At 33.4% G+C, this 22,036-nt stretch overlaps 1 protein-coding gene across 4 annotated transcripts in view; it reads left to right on the top strand.

The window, feature by feature from the left end:
* HLTF (helicase like transcription factor) overlaps positions 1-21,427 on the top strand; it is a 44,494-nt gene extending 23,067 nt beyond the window's left edge. For 2 of the 4 annotated variants that reach the window (XM_016150083.2, XM_016150082.2), the window contains exons 15-25: positions 3,484-3,627; positions 4,477-4,615; positions 5,275-5,410; positions 6,899-7,078; positions 10,057-10,181; positions 10,542-10,720; positions 13,324-13,449; positions 13,780-13,892; positions 14,237-14,417; positions 16,983-17,063; positions 19,187-21,427. In XM_016150083.2, the coding sequence (XP_016005569.2) occupies positions 3,484-3,627; positions 4,477-4,615; positions 5,275-5,410; positions 6,899-7,078; positions 10,057-10,181; positions 10,542-10,720; positions 13,324-13,449; positions 13,780-13,892; positions 14,237-14,417; positions 16,983-17,063; positions 19,187-19,339 (1,557 nt within the window). In that variant the 3' untranslated portion in view covers positions 19,340-21,427. Of the gene's footprint in view, positions 1-3,483; positions 3,628-4,476; positions 4,616-5,274; positions 5,411-6,898; positions 7,079-10,056; positions 10,182-10,529; positions 10,721-13,323; positions 13,450-13,779; positions 13,893-14,236; positions 14,418-16,982; positions 17,064-19,186 lie in introns of all 4 variants that reach the window. The other 2 variants (XM_016150080.2, XM_016150079.2) reach the window with 1 other exon arrangement.
* Positions 21,428-22,036: the final 609 nt, after the last annotated feature.

The following is a 22,036-nucleotide window of genomic DNA, read 5'->3' as shown; positions in this document are numbered from 1 at the left end:
TTTCCATTTGAGGTACTTGTAGGAATGTAGTTATTCTCATTCTTTATTCATGTTTTCGATGCATGTTTTTTCTTCCTAAAAAAGTCCTTTCAACATTTCCTGTGACATTCTCTTGGTGTTGATAAATTCCCTTAGTTTATTTTTGTCTGGGAAGCTCTTTATATATCCTTCCACTCTAGATGATAGCTTTGCTGAATAAAGTATTCTTGGTTGTAGATCCTGGGTTTTCATCAAGTTGAATATTTTGTGTCAAGCCCTTCTGTCCTCTATAGTTTCTTTTGAGAAATCAGCTGCCAGTCTTATCAGTGCTCCCTTTTAGGTAACTAACTGCTTTTCTCTTGCTGCTTTTAAGATTCTCTCTTTGTATTTAACTTTTGGCATTTTAATTAGGTTCTGTCTTGGTATTGGCCACTTTGGGTTCCTGGTTTTGGGGACTCTGAGCTTCCTAGGTTGCATGTATATTCCCTTCACCAGGTTAGGAAAGTTTTCCATCATCATTTCTTCAAATAGCTCTTCAATGTCTTGTTCCCCCCCCACCCCTTGTACCCCTATGACACAGATATTTTACATTTAATAGTGTCCCATAGACTCTTTAAATTATTATTATAGTTTTGGCTTCTTCTTTCTTGCCATTCTGATGGAGTGTCCTTGGCTTTCCTTTTTTCTATATAAGTCATGTGATCCTCTTCTTTATTTACCTTGTTAATTCATTTAATATACTTATCTCAGATAACGTGTTCTTTATTTCTGACTGGTTCCCTTTTATAATTTCCATTTTTATATTTTTTATCTCTTTGTTAAAGTTCTCACTGAATTCATCTATACTTCCCATAAATTCATTGAGCATCTTTATAATCAGTGTTTTGAACTCTGCATCTGTTAGATTGCTTGACAACATTTTTCGTAGATCTCTGTTCTGTTCTCTCATATGGTTTCTGCTTCTTTTTCTTCTTATTTTGGCTGCTTTTCTGTGTCTGTTTCTATGTTCTAAGCAAAGCTCTTAACTCTCCTGGTCTTATTAGTGCGGCTTTGTGTAGTAGGTGTCCAGTGGCACACCTACACGGTCCTGAGAGGGGTTCAGCTGCAGGCCAAGATAGCCCCAGCCTATGCTCCTCTGGGGCCTCTTGTTAAGATTCTGCAAGCAATCCACAGATACTGTGCTTATAGTTGCCTCAAAAGGTCACACCATAAACTGAGGACAGCTGCCACCAGTGTGAGTCTTGGCGATGTTCAGCAAGGGCACCTGACTAAGCAAGGACGCAGCTAGATGTGGCTTGGGCGGGGTGACCTCTGTCATCTAGTTTGATGATATCTCAGATATGGTGGTGCTACATCCACACACTGGGAATGGGGAGGGCTCAAAAGAGGAATAATGGATACTGTACAAAACAAGTCTTGCCTCTGGCCCACACTCCTACAATGCAGTGCCCCTTGTAAGTCCCTGGTGCCCACTGCATAGCCAAACTTGCTGGTGCTCAGAGCAAGCTGGTCTGTCCCTGCAAAAACCGGCTTGCAGGCATAGCCCCTTTAAGAGGCGTCTGCTGCTGCCACAGCCTCCGTACCCCTCAGCTGCTCGGGACCAGCCAGCCCTGTGTCCTTGCCCCATTCTACCTTCCGCCATTGCAGGGTGATTTCTTAGTTCTCTCCCTAGTTGTGTGCTTGTTCATCTAGATCCCAGATGATTTTTCTTGCTGTTTGCTTCTTGTTTCTGTTACAACTTTGATTTCGTCACCAGAGGGATGAACAGAGCCTCTTTTAACTTCACCATTTTTTTTTCTCTCTTAGGATATCCCAGGCATCATATTATAATTCCCAATAGAAACATAAACCTACTCTTTAAATTTTGATATTCTGTAGGCCTATTTTCTCATTGTACATGTTCTGTTTAGAAAATCTTACTTCATGTATTGTCTGCTGATCACTTTAAAATCTATATCCGTACTTGTGTTATGAGCCAGTCTTTAAATTTTCCTAGTAAACTTCTCCAGTCAGTTATTCTGTAGTGACCAAAATTTTTAAATGTATAAAATAATAGTTACTTTATCTCTTTTTCATCCTTATACTTATTTCCCTCCTTTTTTAAACTTCCCCATATTTTATCACACAGTTCTAGGCAGTCATTTTAAATATGTGGCTTCTTTGTTTTCTTTATGAAATTTAATTAGTCCTCAAATCCCATCAGTCCTTATTAGTATATTTCTTTCACACTGGTTTTTTTATTCTATTCTTAATGCTATTTTGGTTTAGGGCTTCATATCTTTCCTAATGGTGTCCCAGCTGTCTTTCTATCTTGTCTTTAATCTAATCATGATATATATATATTTTTTATGATTAATAAAAAGACCGAAAACAAGTTTTCAAAAACTGATTATGTCCTGGTCTTAACTTTTCTTTTTAGCTGTATGATCCTCTGGTTAATACCTGGCACATAGTAGGCATATAATGAATGAAAGTGGATACTGTGCTTGAATCTTTGCCTACATTCTTAAAAATATTGGTTGTTCTTTTACTGCTTAATATTCATATCATTAGGTCTATTAACTAACTGGAAACATTAAAGATACTTTGTGTTAAAATACTAAATTTTGAAAACCTAATTATTATTTTAAAGAAGCTTGGTTTTCCATATCCAAAAAGATATTTGCACACCAATGTTCATAGTAGCATTATTCACAGTAGTCAGGACAAGGAAGCAACCAAACTGTCCTACAATAGATGATTGGCTAAAGAAGGTGTGGTACATATATATATAATAGAATATTACTCAACCATAAGAAGAGATGGAATACTGCCACTTGCGACAACATGGATAGACCTGGAGATAATCATGTTAAGCGAAATAAGCCTGACTGAAAAAGTTGAAAATCACATGATATCACTTATATGTGGGATATAAACCTAAAAGCAGCAAACAAACAGAACCAACAGAGACTCATGGACATGGACTATAGATAGTGGTTATCAGAGGACTATAGACTCGTGATTACTAGTGGGGTGTGGGAGGAGAGGGGAAGTAGATGGGGTAAAGGAGGTCAAATATAGGGTTTAGAGGGAGGGTAAAGTGGATAAAGGGGATCAAATATATGGTAGCTGAAGGAACACATGATAGAATATATAGATGTCAAATGATAATGTGCACTTGAAAATTATATAATTGTATTAGCCAGTGTTACCCCAATAAACTTAATTAAAAAAAAATAAAAGAAGCTTGGTTTGTTTTTCTCCTAAAAATGAAGTGGCTGCTCGTTGGTAGGGCCAGGCAAAGTTATATAATATGTTATTCTATATATGTCTATTTTTTGACAATAAAATAGTTATTAGTATTATTATCATTGTTACTTTAGTTTCAAGAAACTTGATCTTATGTAATTTTAGTAGTGTGATTTGTGACACTACTAAAAGTACCAGGACAGTACTTTTTTATACATATTCAACCTGTTACTGATCTGATTATTATTCAAAATATTTCAATTTTTTTTTCAGGACCAGTTTGGACAACATATAAAATCAGATGTGCATTTGAATTTCTATGTTTATTATGGTCCTGATCGTATTAGAGACCCAGCCTTGCTTTCAAAACAGGATATTGTTTTGACCACATACAATATTTTAACTCATGACTATGGAGTAAGTATGCTAATACTCAGAGATTTAAAAAAATTGAATTTAAGAAATATGTTTCAGGTTTCTAAAGTGTTCTGAAATTCAGGCTATAGTCTTTTTTCTTTCTAAATACTTAAGAATAAATAATAAATTGTGTTTTAATATTTTGTAAATAAAAGATTGCACTTTTAGATAATAATGTTAGAACATTTTTCATTTAGAGCATTTCAAAGTTAAAATTTTAAATTTGAATTGTAATTAAGTATATATAACCATTTGTAAATGAATTCTATTTTTCAAATATTCTAGAATATTGTTTTTTATCACAACAATTTTATTGCCTCAGTTCCAAAATAAGCTTTTTTTGTAGCTGAAATTTATGTTTCCCAAGTCATTTAGAAGTGTAATTGTTGTTTGTCTATAAGTTCATGTTTTAAGTTAAAATGTTTTTAAAATACCTTATTTTAAAAATTCTAGTGTTCTGATGAGAATGTTAACTTTTGCATAGAATACTTATGTTCATATAATTTTTACAGTTGACAATTTTTATATCATCACTGTAGTTTAGTCTGAGCCAGGTCACAGCAGATAACTAAACTACCTGGGTTTGAATGCTAGCTCTGCCACTTTCTAGCTGTGGTACTGTAGGCATCATATTTCACACCTGGTGCTTTAATCTTTCTCATCTGTAAAACAGGAGTAATTATACTTCATAAGCTTGTGAACATTTGATATTTAATGTATGTAGTTGCTTAAAGCAATACCTACCAATAGTAAGTTGATTTGAGAATAACAACTCATATTATTTATCAAATTACATAAAGTACAATTTTAATTTCCTATGTTTTTAATTCATATGAAACATTTATTCAGATGAAAGGTGATAGTCCATTGCATAGCATAAGGTGGCTAAGAGTGATCCTGGATGAAGGACATGCCATACGAAATCCAAATGCTCAGCAGACAAAAGCTGTACTTGATTTAGAAGCAGAAAGAAGATGGGTATTAACAGGTAATGATAGCATTATACTTAAAAAAAAAAAAAAATTAACTCCCAAATAGGTATGATTAAGTATGTTAGTGAAGTAACTGAAAACTGCAAGTGGCTATAAAGTCTGTTTTAAAATTAATCATAGAAATCATTTAGTAAAAATTTTGATTTGTTCTTCATAATTTCCCATGAAATAACAACATTTGAAGTATAGTTAATTTATGGGACAGTCTTACTAGACTTATTTTTGAACATTGGAGATTCATTAGACATCTTAATTCTTCAATCAGAATCTCAATTTTTTTGCTTCCCATCTTAGAGCCTGTTGGCTTTACTAGAGGATAGGAAAGAGAACATAAACTCAAATCAGTTTTTCCCTTCTTGCTAGTGCTACTGATTTACAAATCAAACAAGTACGTGTTCATGATAAGGAGAAAGTTGAATTTGTTGGATCTGTGTTCTTTTTCTTTGTTAGTATGGCAAGTGAGAGTTAAGATTTAGGCCAAAACTATATTTAGAGATTACATATATTTAAGAAAGGATTATAATATCAGCTTGATAATGAGTATGCCTAGTACAGAGTACCCATTTTCAACTGTTGTCTCCTTTCGTTGGGCCAAATGACTATCCTAATTGGATATGCAGGTTATAGAGTTGTAATAATTTTCTGTTATTTTTAGGTACTCCAATTCAGAATTCTTTAAAGGACTTGTGGTCTCTTCTTTCCTTTTTAAAACTTAAACCATTTATTGATAGAGAGTGGTGGCATAGAACAATACAGCGTCCTGTCACAATGGGAGATGAAGGAGGACTTAGGTAAGTAAATTCATGACACATGATTAGCATTATCTACAAATAACTGTTAGCACCTTGAATCAATTGCCACTTTCATTACTGTTTCAACATGACTTTTGTCTTTTCTCTCCAAAAAGTGTTTTCAACTTCATGTCTTTGGCTCTTAGAACCTAGTGATTCTTGTTTTGGGAGACAAAGATTTCTAACTACCACTGAAACACAAACCCTTCCTTCCTGTGATTTTTGTCATACTGAAAAGAGAGGCAGAACTTTGTGGTCTTTGTGTGCTGCTATTACCCCTGAAACCACAATTAATAGATTAAGTAATGACAGGAAAAACATTGTATACTCTGAGGGTCCAGTATGCACTAAATTTCAATAACGTATTTTGTATGTAGCTTTATATTGTGGTAATTGAAGGATGGAATAATGTACAATGGCATCAATAAGAGTTTTATAAAAGAAAGTTGTTTCTGGTGGAGACAGATAAAAGTTGAGAACATAAATAAAATTCAACTTACGGATAGCCATTTTGCAAGGTACAAGGCAAATGGGGTTTAAATTTTTTGTCCAGAATATTTGTTTTCAAATAGAAGGTTTGGGATTCATTAATGGTTCGTGAAATTATTTTAGAAGATGGCAGCTAGCATTATAACAAAATGAAATAATCGAAAATTTAATAGCAGAGAGCATCATACATAGTAAGTACTGTTTACTGAAATGTTTGTGTTATAAGTGTATGTGTTTATGTTTATGTTTGCTAAATGGAGTAAACTGTATTTCTTACTGTGGGTTCTAGTGAAAATTAAAAAGCCACTAACCTAGTTTGCAATACTTTCTACCTGATTCCCTAGAACTAGCTATTTAAATTATAATTTAAGGAATTATATTTATATTTCAGTGTTAGGAAAAACCTTTTTTTAAAAAAAGAATTTCTATGCTTCCTTTTATTCCGATATTGAGAAGGAGTAGTGTAAAGGCATAGAACCTGGAAGGCATTTCTCTCTCTACTGGATTGTCAAATGTTTTTATAGTTATGGCACTCATTACTTTATAGAAATTATTTATTTATGTACCTTGATTTTGGTATTAGTGAAAAAACTTTTTGAAGTTAAGATCTTACTCATTTATATTTTATGATATTTAGTATAATACCTTGCTCTTAATAAGTACAGTAGTTTCTTATTAAGAATTTTGAGTGTTGAATATGGATGATGTATTTGAGGAATTGAGAAGTAAAAAGGTTAGTGATTAGAACAAAAATGGGGAGAAAAGTTTACAGATTCAACCATGTGACAGATATCGAATTGAGGGCAAATGTCAAAGCATTTGTTGCTATGATTTTCTGTTTGTAGATTATGTCTGCGATTATCAGATTGGGTAATACTCTAAATGAATGATTTTTAGTAAATCCTTTATTAAGGTTATAAAACAGTAATAGTTTAAAATATCCATTTTTGTTCTTGTTGAATTAAAAGGTTATGTAATTATTTGTTTTATTTTGACTAGGCGTTTACAGTCCCTAATTAAAAATATTACACTTAGAAGAACAAAGACAAGCAAAATTAAAGGAAAACCTGTTTTGGAGTTACCAGAACGTAAAGTATTTATTCAGCACGTTACACTTTCAGATGAAGAGAGAAAGATTTATCAGTCTGTGAAAAATGAAAGCAGAGATACTATTGGAAGGTATGGAAAAAGAAAGCCCTTTTAGAAAATAATTTTTATTTTCTTTGTTTCCCATTTAATTGAATAGCATTTTTAAGATATGTTAGCAGTAAAGTCTGAAGTATACTGAGAGATCATTTGCTTCTTCATAGTTAAACTACTTCTTATAAATTAGTTGTTCAATGGATGAATTGATATTATAATTTTCCAGGTAAGTAATTTCTTAAGTTAGGGAAAAATTAAAGTTTATCTGAAATGGCAAGTTCTGAATTACTCGTCAGAAGATCTTGCTTCTCTATTCCGGGCTCTGTGTCATGAGGGTAGATGAAACATTGAGAGATGTATGTATGTAGAGAGAAAGTAAGCCTATTTAAGGACTAAACTTTGGGAACTGTCCACATTCAAGAAATTGGAAAATAAAAGCCACTTGTAGGAGATTCTATCAAGGAGAGAAGTATGAAGAAAAAGAAAACTGTTATAGAATCCTAGGAAAGACAGCATAATCAAGAAAGAGGGAATAGTCAGTAGTATCGCATAGTGCAGACCCTTAGAAAAAAGGCTATTTAATTTGGTGATTCAGAGGTTACTGGTATAAACTCTTGGAATAGTTTCACCAGAATGAGGTATGTAGCCAAATTATAGGACTAAGAGGATTACAAAGAACTAGTCACTATAGGGGTAGATCATTTTTCACAAAATTTGTAAAAGGAGAAAGAGTAAGACTAGTAAATAGGATTGATAGTTGTTTGCTGGATCAATTATTTGATAGTTTTATTTGGGTAACTGCCATAAGAGGTAGAGAACATGGAAGATAATACAAGTACAAAAGAGAATAAAGCAAATTGGCAGAGAAAAGTGAAGCCTAGGTGGGGGTATATAATAGCAAGAGCATAATCAGTGAAATATGAGACAAGGGTATGTATGAGACAAGGGTAGGAAGTTGAGGAAGGAAGACTGGATTTCAGCAGTCATATAAAGGTAAGATTTTAAAGAGTGGTTGAGAGACTTCATGTAGTATTGGATTATTGGGTCAGTCTGACTTTCCAACAACACGTGGAAATCTGGGAATAGAAATTGATGAAGTATATTAAAGGGACTGGGAATTGGTAGAAGGTGAGAAATTCTAGTCAAAGCAAGAGCATTTTGATGTGAATACTCACAGGAACCAGAATGAATGTGAGACGAGTGAAGGCAGAACAGGGCTGAGAAAATAGGGGAATCTTCAAAACATAAGAACTTCAGTGAGTTACAAAGTAAGTTTATTAGGAATTACAGCTATTGGGAAAGATTATTTTAAGCAAGAGGTTTCAAAGCAGAGATTTCAAAGCAAAGAGGCACAGAGTAGTTTGGTCACACAACTAGTGAATGACAGTGCTGGTATTTAAATTCAGGCAATTTGGTTCTAGAGTTTGTAGGTTTAATCTTTATATTGCCTATTCTCACATTCTTGAATATTTAGAAGTATTTGTTCCCATAATACTATTAGTTATAACAGATACATATTTACATCATTTACTGTGATGTCGTCAGTATTCTAAATGCTCTGTATGTTATAACTTTTTTAATACAACAGTCCTATGAGGTATTTATTATTACTATGCCACTGTGAGCATTCAGATCAAGACAGAGTTTAAGAAACCTGTCCAAGGTTTCTTAGTTAAATTGGAAGAATCAGGTTTTGAACTCAGACAATCTAGCTCTCTTTGAGTCTGCACTCTAATAATCAGGCTAAATTTCTTCTATTGCCTTAATACTTAAATATCTTATTGGTTTAGTGTATAATTTTTGGATCACCCGTTCTTTCTTCAAAATCTGTATTGTTGTTGTTCTTCTGGACTTTATATTGAATGTTTCTGTGGGAAACCTTGACCTTTTTTGGAAAGTTTTCTTTAAATATTATTTTCTGTTCCATTTTATTTCTCTCTGTGTAAACAAAGATGTTCTTTGTTTTTCCATATATATCATTTAACTCCAGTCCTTTACATCTTTCTGTTTAATTTTGCTTTTCTCTATCCTGTTTCCCACATTCTTTCCTATGTTTTTATCAGTGGGTAGTCTCTTTTATTCTGGTTTCAGTGTGGCTTTTCTCTTTGATGGTTCACTTTTCTCTTTTATGCTCTTAAGCTATGCTAGCTCATCTTTATTTTCTTTGCTGTTTTAATACCTTTTTGAAGCTCTTTGTCTCTGATTTAAGCTGTTGGATTTTCTATTAGGAGGAACTGTTTTATTGAGCGGTGTTAAGTTACGGCAATGTTCATGGCCCTAATTTTTATTTGCTCTTTGGCAACATTTTTCTGATGAGTTTTCTTTCACTGTCATTTGTTCTCTCTCTTGCTCTTTGCTAGTTATGACTTATATTTGGATATCTTTAGTTCTTTCTGGATTAGCAAGAGATTCTATGAAGGGGATGGGATCCTAGCTGTGCCCCAGACTAGCAGGATGTATCCCTGTTTATGACACAGGGTTACATGTAAGTTCTTTTAGGTTTTGCTTGTGCTCCTGTAACAGAGACCAGAAGCTTTACGATTCCTTATAGTGTGGAATGCTATGCCATAGTCTTTTTTGAAAACACAGGTCTGTGTGTTGTTTTCTTATTCAGTTTGCCTTCCTTCCGTCTTGGTGTTAAACTTTTCCAGGGGAAGTTCAAGCCATCAGTCGTATATACTGTTTTTGTGCATGAGAAAAGCTGATTTTCCCCTCGGAGCATGTCATCTATTTTGAAGAATTGCGCTCTGGAAAGTCTGTTTGAGATCTATAGTCATATCTTTTGGCATCTTTCTTAGTTATACTGCAGTCAGCAGCCATTTCTCTTAATTTTGCTTAATTTTTACAAATCTCTCCTGGTTTCATTAAAGATAGTGTTTGCTCTTTTGTTCCTTATTCTTGTTTTGATGTGATTTACAGAGAAGAGAACAATGACATTTTTCTTTGACAGTTAGAATATGAAATTTTATTATGTTATTTAACATTTCATAATATTGTAACATTTTTACCTTTAGGTATTTTAATGAAGGAACTGTGCTTGCACACTATGCAGATGTCCTGGGTCTTTTGCTTAGATTGCGGCAGATTTGTTGTCATACTCAACTCCTTACAAATGCAGTGTCTTCCAGTGGTCCCTCAGGTAGGTAAATATGATAGATTTACACCATATATTTGTTAGACATATTTAAATAAGAATGAGATCTTCCACACTTTATCTGTCTATCATCTGTCTATCTACCTATCTATCTACCTATCTATCTACAGTAGAAAAGAAAAGTTTTATTAGAAGGGAAAGTACACTTCCAGAAGTGGACATGGGCTTGAGCAAGAGAAGCATGGCTCAAAAGGCCAAAATTTCAAATTTAAACCATGCATTTTGCCTATGATAGAAAAAGGTTAAAGACTATGCAAGCAAACTTTTTCCTGTATATGGAAGATTAACTTGTCTAGTCATATTACAAAATTTGCTCTGAAATTAATTTTTCAGCCTTTTCTCTAGGAAATGATACACCTGAAGAACTACGAAAGAAGTTAATAAGGAAGATGAAGTTAATTCTGAGCTCAGGTTCCGATGAAGAATGTGCAATTTGCTTGGATTCTTTAACAGTTCCTGTCATAACACATTGTGCACATGTCTTCTGTAAACCCTGTATTTGCCAAGTCATTCAGAATGAACAGGTTAGTTTTATGCTTAGTACAGATTCGGTGTTTGATGGAGTGATGTAACCAGGCTTGAGTGTAATGAAAACTCAAGTTCAACAGCCTAGAAGGAGCTTTATGCTTGGATTAACTAATGTATCTTTCATGGTTAATTATATCAGTATTTAATAGGTGATATATTTCTTATAATTAAACCCTTTTAACGTAAAAAGATATTGTAATTTTAGAGGCATGTTTCAGTCAATATCCTAGTTCTACTGATTGTTACATTATCGCTATCCAATAAATAGGTCGATAATATGAGACCCAAAGGTACTTTTAAATTTTCTGTTAGAAACAAATGAAGTTAACTTTTTTATCCAGTATATCTAAAATATAGAAATAATTGATTAATTTTTTTTTCCTGTGGAAATGAGCTTTTTTACACCAGCAGCCTCTAGTGATTGAGGAACAGGGCCTCAGCCAGTGAAGTGCCCCTGGTAGATTGGCAAGGGTCAGGGGCTTGGGAAATGGCCCGCGCTGCAAGATAATGATGGGGACCTCATGAGTTGAGGCATCCACCTTAGGCTGTGGGGTTGTCTCTGTGTTGCGTCCAGTGAAGGTCTGAAATAAATACCATGAAGGTGTGGGGTTGAGGGAAGACAGATGCTGGGGGCTACAAAAAGGAATCAGACCACAGCTATGTAGGGTCCCGGCAGGAAGGCAGGTCTAAGTATGAGGCTTCAGTGGGTCTTGCAGGGGAGGCAGAACACCCCTCCCCCAGCTGTGGAGTGGGATGGTCCTCCAGGTGGGGTGCCAGGAAACCAGAAGTTCTTGTGCAGGGACTGTGATAATTTGGAGTCATTGGCCTGACTGCCCAAAGGGAGGCCAGGGCTGTGCATTTTGGAGAAAACAGCTTGTTTCATTTAGAAGTTGCTGACAAGGGGATGGATGCTATATCCTTGATTTGGCCAGGGTCATGTCCTCCTCAGAAACAGCCCTTTGGCCATGAGTTCTTCCCAGAAGCATCCCTTCTCCTGGGAGCAGAATGTCCAGCTAAGGGAGCTGCTCTGGCCTTCCCAGGGGAGACACTTAGCCCCGGGTGGAGGGTGGGGATCCTGGAGTTTCAACTGCAGCTGGGGAGTTGAGGGCAGGATGAAGGGCTTCCAGCCACCCCCACAAAGGCCTTCCCTCTTGTGGAGGTAGGGGCTGGGCCCCCAGGAATCCCATCATCCATCGGGGTAGGTCAGATTTCTACGGTTGTGTTTATAGGGTTCATTTGGTCATAGGGGTCACCTAGGGTAGGGTCCGTGGGCCCACCAAGCAGTCAAGGTTGCTCTGTATCAATGGCCTCCTTCTCGTAGTGTAGACAGGGACAGGGAGGGCATATCCAAGTCATGTCCTGCTAAGAGCATTAGGAAGAGAAGCTGGTATGACTATCCTCTACCTCCCCCTCCAAGTCCATGGCCTCATGGCGGGCTGCCAGGTACCAGAGTCTGTGGGGGCCTGGTCACAGCTGTAGTTGTAAGCAGAGGCTGGCGCTGGTTGCTCAAGGGTGCAGTGGCCAGGGATGCCCAGATTCCAGTCTTTTGTGTCCACAGCACTTACTGACCATGCCATTGGAGCTGCATACTTGGGTCCCCACAGGCACCGCAGTCATAGGAGCTACTGCGGTGTGTGATTGTTGCCCCCTCTTTCAAGGCAGTATGTAAAAATTATTAATGAGATACTTTACATGATTTTTTAAATGTAAATGTTCAAAATCCAGTGTTACTGTACCCTTATAGCACATCTCAATTTGACTTTGCCACTTTTCAAGGACTTAATTGCTACATATGGTTGTCAGCTATTAAGATAGGTCTTATGTTTTATAGAATTTTTCAAAGTAGAATAATCTTTTAAGCATTCCTTCAACTGAGGTAAAATTTTTAAAAACATTTTTGATATGTGATATATATATAATAAAAAATACACAAGTTATGATTGTACAGCTCAGTGAATTAAAAATTAAACACATCCATGTAACTAACTACCTAGGCTTCCTTGTGTCCCTCCCAGTCATTTATGCTCTTCCTCCTTTTTAAAGGTAACCTCACTATACTGACTTCTAACATTGTTTCAGTTTCAGAATCTTTTTTATTATAATGGTATTTGATATATAATTATTTAAGAAATGATCTTATTATCATGTCTTATTAGTACAAATGGACACAACAGTATGGCTTTGAATGATAGGATTTAACAAATCTTGACTGGCTTTACAGGCCATCAAGAAGGAAATTTTTTTCCTTCTAAACAGTTCCAACTAGTTTGCTGTGTTGTAGTTAGGTTCAAGAAACTGTTATTCACAGTTTTATTACTTGACTGCAAATAGTATAATGTTAATGTCAAGCTCTTGCTGCTGGTCAAGATCACGTACTTTTGCTCTTTTTTACCCATCTCACTTAACCACATTAGAACAGTATATCTATCTGGAGTTCAGCATGTACAGTTTTCTCTCAAATGGATGAATCTAATAAAAGTTTAATAAAATACTGGTTATTAGAGATAGAGAATTTACAATACTTTTTAAAAATTTCAGGCAAATTTATATTCTTATTCCTTTGATAAGTATCATTCATACTTTGTTCTTTCTTACATAGCCACATGCTAAATGCCCATTATGCAGAAATGATATACATGGGGATAATTTATTAGAATGTCCTCCAGAAGAATTGGCTTGTGACACTGAGAAAAAGTCTAACATGGAATGGACATCCAGTTCGAAGGTAAAATACCCATGCATAAATATTTGAGTATTTGTTTTGTGTTTATATAAAGAAATACTATATATAAAAATAATAATTATGCTTTTAATTTTGTCATTTGAATATTATAGTCTGTTGATGGTTATTGGCTTTTTTTAATTTTTGGTGGTAGATTTCAGAGAAAAGAAAGGTTTCAGATTATGATAGTATTCGTTCAGTCTTAATTTAAAAAAGTTAGTGGTCTTTTGCATTTTAGGGAAATAACATGGCAGCACCTTTCTCTTCATAATAAAAAAATTTTGGATACATTCTACCAAATGGAATCTAATTGGTGTCCTAATTTTTTTACAGATTAATGCCTTAATGCATGCATTGATTGACTTAAGAAAGAAGAACCCCAACATAAAAAGTTTAGTTGTTTCTCAGTTTACAACGTTTCTGTCTTTAATAGAAACACCACTAAGGTAAGTTCAACAGTGTTTCTCACTTTGAGTAAAAGGATTTTTATGTAAGTGTTTTGATTTGGATAGCAAAAAAATATTTTTGTTTTACCAGTTTTATTCATTTCACTATCTAAAATGACATTTAAAGTCACAACAAAGAATACTACTGGGCGCAAGCGTTTTTAAAGATGAAGTTCTGAATTGGAAAAAAGTGACTGTAGAGTCTGACATATTGGTAGATGGTTTATAAATATTTGTCAAAATAAATGAGTGAAGAATTGGTTGAACGAAGACATTGTAAGTATTTAACGTGTTTTGTTTATAGTATAGGAAGTGTTACTTGTCTTGTTTGTCCCTTCCATTAGAGCTTCCGGATTTGTGTTTACTCGTTTGGATGGTTCAATGGCCCAAAAGAAAAGAGTTGAATCCATTCAGTGTTTTCAAAACACAGAAGCTGGATCTCCAACTATAATGCTTCTATCCTTAAAAGCAGGTGGAGTTGGTTTGAATCTCTCTGCAGCTTCTCGAGTGTTTTTAATGGATCCAGTAAGTAGTTTGTAGATTTGTGGTATGTTATTATTTTTTCTAAAAAAATAAAGAATAAAAACTATTTGGTAAATACCTTCATAGTTATAATTGATTGTGAAAATGCCTCAGACAAACTTTGGAAATAGATAACTTATTAAATGTCTATCAAGGGCTTTCTCAAATATATATCAAATGGAAATCTCACACCACCTTTATGAGGTAGATCTTGTTATTCCTTTTTAGATGAGGAAACTGAAGCTTAGAGAAATAAAATAACTTGTCCAGTATCACACAGCTATAATATGCAAAGTAGGATCAGAGTCTTTGTCCTTAAGTACTGTGGTTTTCTACTTCTCTATATAGAGAATACATTTCTATTAACTGTAATGCTTTAAGGGTAGTGGTTTCATTCATTTGTCCAACATATAATGAGATCCTACTTTGTGTCAGGAACTTTATTGGCATTCGGAATCTGGCTATAAACAAGATCAACAAAGTAGCTACCAGCCTGGTCCTGATGGTCTCAAACTTGAATGTACAAAGGAATTGGTAAAATGTAATTTCTGACCTCTTTTCTGAGAGATTTGGTAGTTATTGAATGAAACCCGAGAAGCTGCATTTTTATAGGTGATTCAGGTGCAAGTGGTCCAGCATCACAATTTTAGAAACAATACCATTACTGGAATGTTTGGGGTAAATTTTTGTGTCTAATAAATACAGTGCAACCACTTGTAGTTGTATAATACAGGCCGAGGCGTAGATTGGGAGCTAAAATTTGCTGAACTTTACTCACCTAAGTGGGTAACCTAGAGCTGCATCCACACAGGAACACCTGTTTGTAATTGCACAAATGAACTGGTTTGGGCTGGAGGCACTCTGGACTAACTCAATTTCAAATTTGCACTGGATACAGCTTAGGCTAGAGGCAACCCTGTGCCTTTTCTGTGCATTTGTACAGAAAATTCATAACAAAGAAATTTTATTGAGATACAAATTCGAGTTATTCAGGTTGGGCTATGCAGTTGATTCATGTACCTGTTTCTGGCCTTTTCCTCACCTGAGGGTAACTTTCCAAGTAAGATTACAACCAGAGCCATATTTAGGTATTCATCAGAGTCACATTAATATCATGGCTGACAGTGGTCTGTTGTTTTTTCTTGCTTTAGTTCTGTGGATGTATTTCTAAATCTTTGTTAGAGTTGTAGTATTTTATGGTTATTATAAAAACATTCTAACTACAGATTAACTTACGTAATAGCGCAATGAAAATCGTAGAAGCTGATTTTTAGAACAAATTCTCAAATTATTTTTTCCTTTGGCTATCTCAGTACTTAATAAGGAAGAGTCTGTTCATACCAAATAGAGTAATTTAATTAATATTAAGTTGATTAGAAACTAAACTCTTTAGCAGTTATAGTTAAAAAAAACTTGTAGAATGTTTTCAACAGTTTCGTAGTAAGTTGCTTGAGCATTTTAAACTTTCAGATATTGTTTCTAATTTTAAAACAAAAGCCACGTCCCAGAAAAATAAGATTCAATCAGAAAAATTTGAGCATAAAAATCTTTTACCTTATTGTGTAAGAGTTAAGATTCATTTTGATGTTCCATTAGGAGCTTTTGGTAAAGCTAATTGCTTCCTGCATCACTCATGTGGGAATGGGAGCTGTCAGTTTTATAATGAAATAAATTTGATTCCTGGTAATCATACTATATGTATTATTGCCAGCTTAACACAAGGTTCCTAGACAAAATATAGGCAACAGAAGGAACATTTTACCTGGGCACTTGGTATAATGGTTTCAAAATGTGTCCACTTGTGAAATATAAAATATTCGCAAAGTATTATCTGTCAGTTTTAGAAAATCATAAGTTGAGTATGTCCTTAAATCTAACTTCCATATCACAAACATCCCAAAACTCAAATTACAGCAAATTAATAGTAAATTCTCCTTTTCCCTTGATTCCAAGGGAACTTTAAAAAGAAAGACTGGAACAGCCTAAGAAGTATAAATCATACTATAAAGTTATCTACCTCTGGATTTATAATTTTGTTTCTATTTTCAGGTGGTACTTTGCTATATAAATGTTCCATGTCCCCAAAACATCCTGTTTTCAGCTTCAAGAATTATAGTTTAAAATTTAACAGAGAATACTTTTTCATAAATGGACCCAATTACATATCTTTTCTGATACAAATAAATTATGTAAGAAGATATGTAAACTTTGTTTTCTCTGTTAAGTAGATATAGATCAACTTTGAAAATGGAAAAAAAAAGCAGAAAGGTATTATTTTATTGATCAACAATCATCTATACTGTGTGCTTTCTATATATCAGGACCTGTATTAGATACTAAAAGCAGTGGAGTGAAATGACAGGGGAGAGCATCTGCCTAGCATAGTAGTTATTGGGAATATGGGGGAAGCGTGGGTTTTTTTTTTTTTTTTTTTTCCCCAGAGCATTTATAATGTCAGTACTTAAATTCTGTTAGAAAAATTTCAGTCAGTAAAAGATAAAGAATACTGAAATGGAAGAACTTAGGCAGATCACGGTGATGATAAAGCAACTTATGTTCCATTGTTAGGCCTGGAATCCAGCTGCTGAAGATCAGTGCTTTGACAGATGCCATAGACTTGGCCAGAAGCAGGAAGTTATCATCACAAAAGTGAGTTTTAAACCATCTATTTTTAAAATTAGGTCGATAAGAGTTTTTAATTTATACAAATAATGCATGAATATATTATTGCAAAAGAAAAAAATAAAATTATGAAAAGCAAAATATGCTCACTTCTCTTTAGAGAAAACTACCATCAGTAGTTTAATATATGCTATTCAAAGTCTCTTTCTTGATATTTACATACATTCATGCTTATGCATAGATCTCTTTTTAAAAATTTCATTTATGATAACTGGGATCATACTTTATTATTCTGCAACATGTTTTTTTTTTCCTTAACAGGATATATTGGAAACTTCCATATAAGTGCATCTAGATCTTTTTTTTTTTCTATTGTGGTAAAATAGACATGTCATAATAATTAAAATATTTAAAAGTATTTTTAAGTGTACAGTTCAATGTTAGTAAGTACATTCACATAGTTGTGCAGTCATGACCACCATCCACCTCCAGAACTTTTCATCTCGCAGTGAAACTGTGTCCATTAAACAGTAATAACTCACCATTTCTTCTTCCTCCCGGCCCCTGACAATCGCCCTTCTACTTTCTGTCTCTATAATTTGACTGCTGTATAAACCCATTCTTTTTAACACCTGCATATATATTGTAATTTAACCAGTTTAACTCATTTGCTAATAAAAAAGTGCCATATGAGCATTATATTACATGCATCTTTCTGCATATATATATTTCTTAACGATTGGTTAAGAAAACTAGAATTCTAATTTATGATTTTTATTAGGTAACTGTCAAGTTGTTTTCAAAATAGGCTTTATGATGTAAATTTATGCTTATCACGATGGTCAAAAAGTGCCCTTCTAATTTGCATTTACCTAAGACTTTGAGTATATTTCACATATTTGTTGTATTTTTTTTTCTGTGAATTGCTTGTTTACATCTTTTCCCTAGTTTCTTCAGAAAGTGCTAATACAGTTTTATAGTATAAAGTATTCCTTTTATACATTGATTTTAAATGTTTTGTTATGTATATTGGAAATGGTTTATTCCAGGCTGTTCCTTATCTTTGAACTTTATGTGCTTTTTATCATGAGAGGGTTTTAAAATTTTTATTGTTTGAAACATGTCAGCCTTTTTCTTTATATCTTCTGGATTTTGAGATCTTGCTCAGAACCGGAGTCTTCATTTTCAGATTTTAAAAAATGTCCTATATTTACTTCTGATTTTTTAGAAATATTTTGTCTTTTGTGATTCATGACAGTTCTAATTTCATTTTTTTTCAAATAAACCATTTGCTCATCACGAATTTTTCTTTTTTTGAAAAGTCCATCCTTTTTTCCTTCTGATTCGAAATGTCACTTTTTACATAAACTAATTCATATATATTTCATGGGACTCTTATGGACTCTATTCTGTTCCCTTGATAACTTATTCCCAGGACAATATTACTGGTATAATTGCTATGGTTTTATAAAGTATGCTTGGGTATCTAGTAGGGCAAAGTGCTCTCATCACCTTTCTTTTTGAAAATTGTATTACTTATTACCACTTACTCTTGAATTGAACTGTAGATTTAGTTTGCCAAATCTCATTTTAGAATCATGTTTGGGAGACCATGCCAACTGAGAAAGAACTCTACACATTTGAATATAGCTGATATTGAATAAAGGTTAACTGACTTTAAAAAAAGAATCTTATTTGGGATTTATTGAATTTATGACTGATTTGAGTACTGTCTTCTTTATAAATGAGTGTACCCAAATATTCCAGGTACAGAGTTGCCTATAGTTTGCTTTTCTGTGTGCTGCTCATATCTGATGATGGGGTTTTAAAGATGTAATTTGTGTCCTTATGGCCATATTCTTTATAGAGAAAACCATATTGAGTGCTAAAGGGAAGCAATGTTCATCTCTAGTTATTATATCATGTTATAAATATTCTCACTAAATATTAAGGAAAAAAGGGGAGCTAAAATGTTTTCTAATAGATTATTATTGACCATTTTTGAAAGCTATATAATACTGTAAGAAAGCAGATTCCTTTATAGTAGACCATTTTCATTGTCTCAAATTTTCATTTTTTTACATTAAAGGTTTCAGATATTGTGACCTAAAAAGTACTTAACCAATTTAACTTTTTTTTTCTTTTTAAAGTTTATTGTGAAGGACTCTGTTGAAGAAAATATGCTGAAAATACAAAACACAAAGAGAGAACTTGCAGCTGGAGCCTTTGGAACTAAAAAAACAAATGCTAATGAAATGAAACAAGCTAAAATTAATGAAATTAGAACTTTAATTGATTTATAATTTGTGGGATTTTGGTAAGGTCAGTTTGATCAGATATATACAGAAGTTTGGGAAATAAGAAAAATACAGTTTTAGAAATGAGATCTAATATGTCTTCTAAAAGGGCATATTCTTTTATATCAGTGAAGAGGTATTACTGATATATAATTTCTGCTATATATAAACCTATTTTTAATACTTCAAATAGCAATAAGTTCTTATATACTGTGGCCTAAAATAATTTTTTGAGGAAAAAAATAGTTTGTTATTCAACTTTTCATAGTATCTCTGTTGACTGTTTTCATATATCTTCCATGTACTCAGCTTTTTCATATTTCAAGTAACGTCAAACCTTTTATACATTTGACCAAATTGTTATTTTCTATGTTGGACACATTCGCTTTTTCACCAATGCTTCCCATTTGTGATGCAGTGGATTCAACAATCCTTAAAAAAGATTAGTATATACACAGACCATATAAGAGATTGATTTTTTTTTTTTTTATGCCTACAGCACCCGGTCTTCCTAGGTGGTCTCCCATCCAAGTACTAACCAAGAGATTGATTTTTTTTATTGGACTTTTGAAAACCATATTTGCGTTTTAGAACCAAACCTTAAAATGTGAAACCAAAGTCCAGATTAGTTTTTTTTTGCAGTGTTATTTAAATATAATTCACATAAGTAATGTGCAATTTTATGTTCATAAAAAAATTAGGGATTGTTAGACCACGATTATCTCCATTTTAGTCAGGTGGTACTGTTGTACTGTTCATTGTTTAAATGTAACTTGATATGTTAGTGTGTAAATACAGTCTATGGGGGTGAGAGGGAACAAATTCTACCCAATTTGATTTGAATATTTAAATTATGGTATTGCTGAATAGATATTTCTATATATAGATAATTTTTATTTATGTAGGATTTTTTTTGAAATAACTTTATAAAGTTTTATAATTCAGAAGACTACTATTTGTGAGAGGCGTGATATCTAAATGACCCCCAAAATCATTTTAACTCTTAAAGACATGTTAATTATGAATGGAAAAATTTCTTTGCTGTTATATTTAGAATCAATTTGATTTTGGTCCTTCAGTAATTCATCCTTATGTTTTTTCTGTAGAATTAATCATCCTTTTGTTACTTTTTTGTTAATAATCAAACTCACAGTAGTTGCTACAGAATTCTTGATGATTGAGTCACATTTAAAACAAACAAGCTATAATTTAGCTGTTAGGTTAAGAAGTTGGTGGTATTTTTTCCTTAAGGGAATTTTTTTTTTTTTAATCCAAAGAAGAGCTTACTTACTATAACAGTAGAAGCTTGATACCTAATGATACAGACTTAAGAACTCCTTATATTTTACTTACTAGAGTTAGAAGTGACTTGACTGAAAGATGGGAGATTGGAGGCAATGTTGTATTCTAGGGCATACATCTAAGGTATGTGTTAAATTTATCAACAGCTAAGTCCTCCCCTCCTTGTGCCCTGTCCCTCGCTCCAAGGAAACAGTAGGAAGAATCTTTTGTACAGTCCCTTTTCTTTTAGCAGCAGGTGAGGCAGAGGGCTGATGAAAAGGACCAACAGGACTTTCTGCAGGGATGAGCGTGGAATAACTTGGAGTTGGTTCACTAGCATTAGGAGCAATAGGGAAGTTCTTTACCTTGTAGGACTAACATTATGCAAAAAATCAGATTGATCAGCATCTCATGAAATATAATATGTAGGTTCTCTATATAGAGAGGTTAAGTATAAAGTTTTCAACAAAAAACACCACCATCTATTTGCTTACAAAGGTAAAGACTTTGCTTGCTTCTTTACCCAAATATTTACAGACTTGTGTTTTAAAACATATTTATGATGACAAATTGGGCAAGTGGCTAAAAATATACCTGTTTTTGAACAGTTCTATTATGGTGTTAAAAAAACAAATTTAATTCATCCTGATAAATAAACCACTGGAATGAGAAATTCACATTATGCTATGCTGTAAATTGTTTCATTATTATATAGAATAATAGCTTTAGAAATATCTCAAAGACATTGTATTCTCACTTACTCAAACTGGATTTTGTTTTACATTTAAAATCAATAAAAGTTTCAAATATTTATTAGCTTCTCAGTGCCATAATTTTAATGACTTTTCCTTTAGACAGTTTAATCTTTCATTAATATCACACACCTGTGAAGATGTCCATCTTACATATGTATATTACATATCTGTATTACTTATTTGATTTTTACTGTGACAGTACATAAAATACTAAATAATTACATAATTTACTTACTTTTTTTATTTTGCTCAATTCAACTGGTCGAATTTCTTACTTAGAAATTAAAGTGTATATAATTTTGAAGTTTATGTTAAATGTCTTGATTTAAAACATTGGTTTCAATTTTATTTATCCTCTGCTAGAAAAAATAGCAGTTGTGATAACCTGCATATAGTGGTATTACTATATAGCACGCACTCTGCACTGTAGATTTAGCCCTAATTATATCTCTAGGATTGGAAATAGTTAATCAAGAAAATAATCTGTTTATTATCAGTGAGTACAGATGAAATTATCCTCAAGACAGTGTATTTTTATTTCTTTTTATTGGGGGATGTCAAAGGCATTCGTGTGTTTTTTCTTCATTTTAATTTATAGTACTTGCCAAAGTACTATTCACCAGGATTTGGAAGATTCATTAAAAACCTGCGGACAGACTTTATGTTG

The sequence above is a fragment of the Rousettus aegyptiacus genome, unplaced genomic scaffold, assembly GCF_014176215.1.
Source record: "Rousettus aegyptiacus isolate mRouAeg1 unplaced genomic scaffold, mRouAeg1.p scaffold_m13_p_4, whole genome shotgun sequence".
NCBI classification, from domain to species: domain Eukaryota; kingdom Metazoa; phylum Chordata; class Mammalia; order Chiroptera; family Pteropodidae; genus Rousettus; species Rousettus aegyptiacus.
The sequence above is the reverse complement of the archived record's forward strand: the minus strand, read 5'-3'. Positions and strand labels throughout refer to the sequence as shown.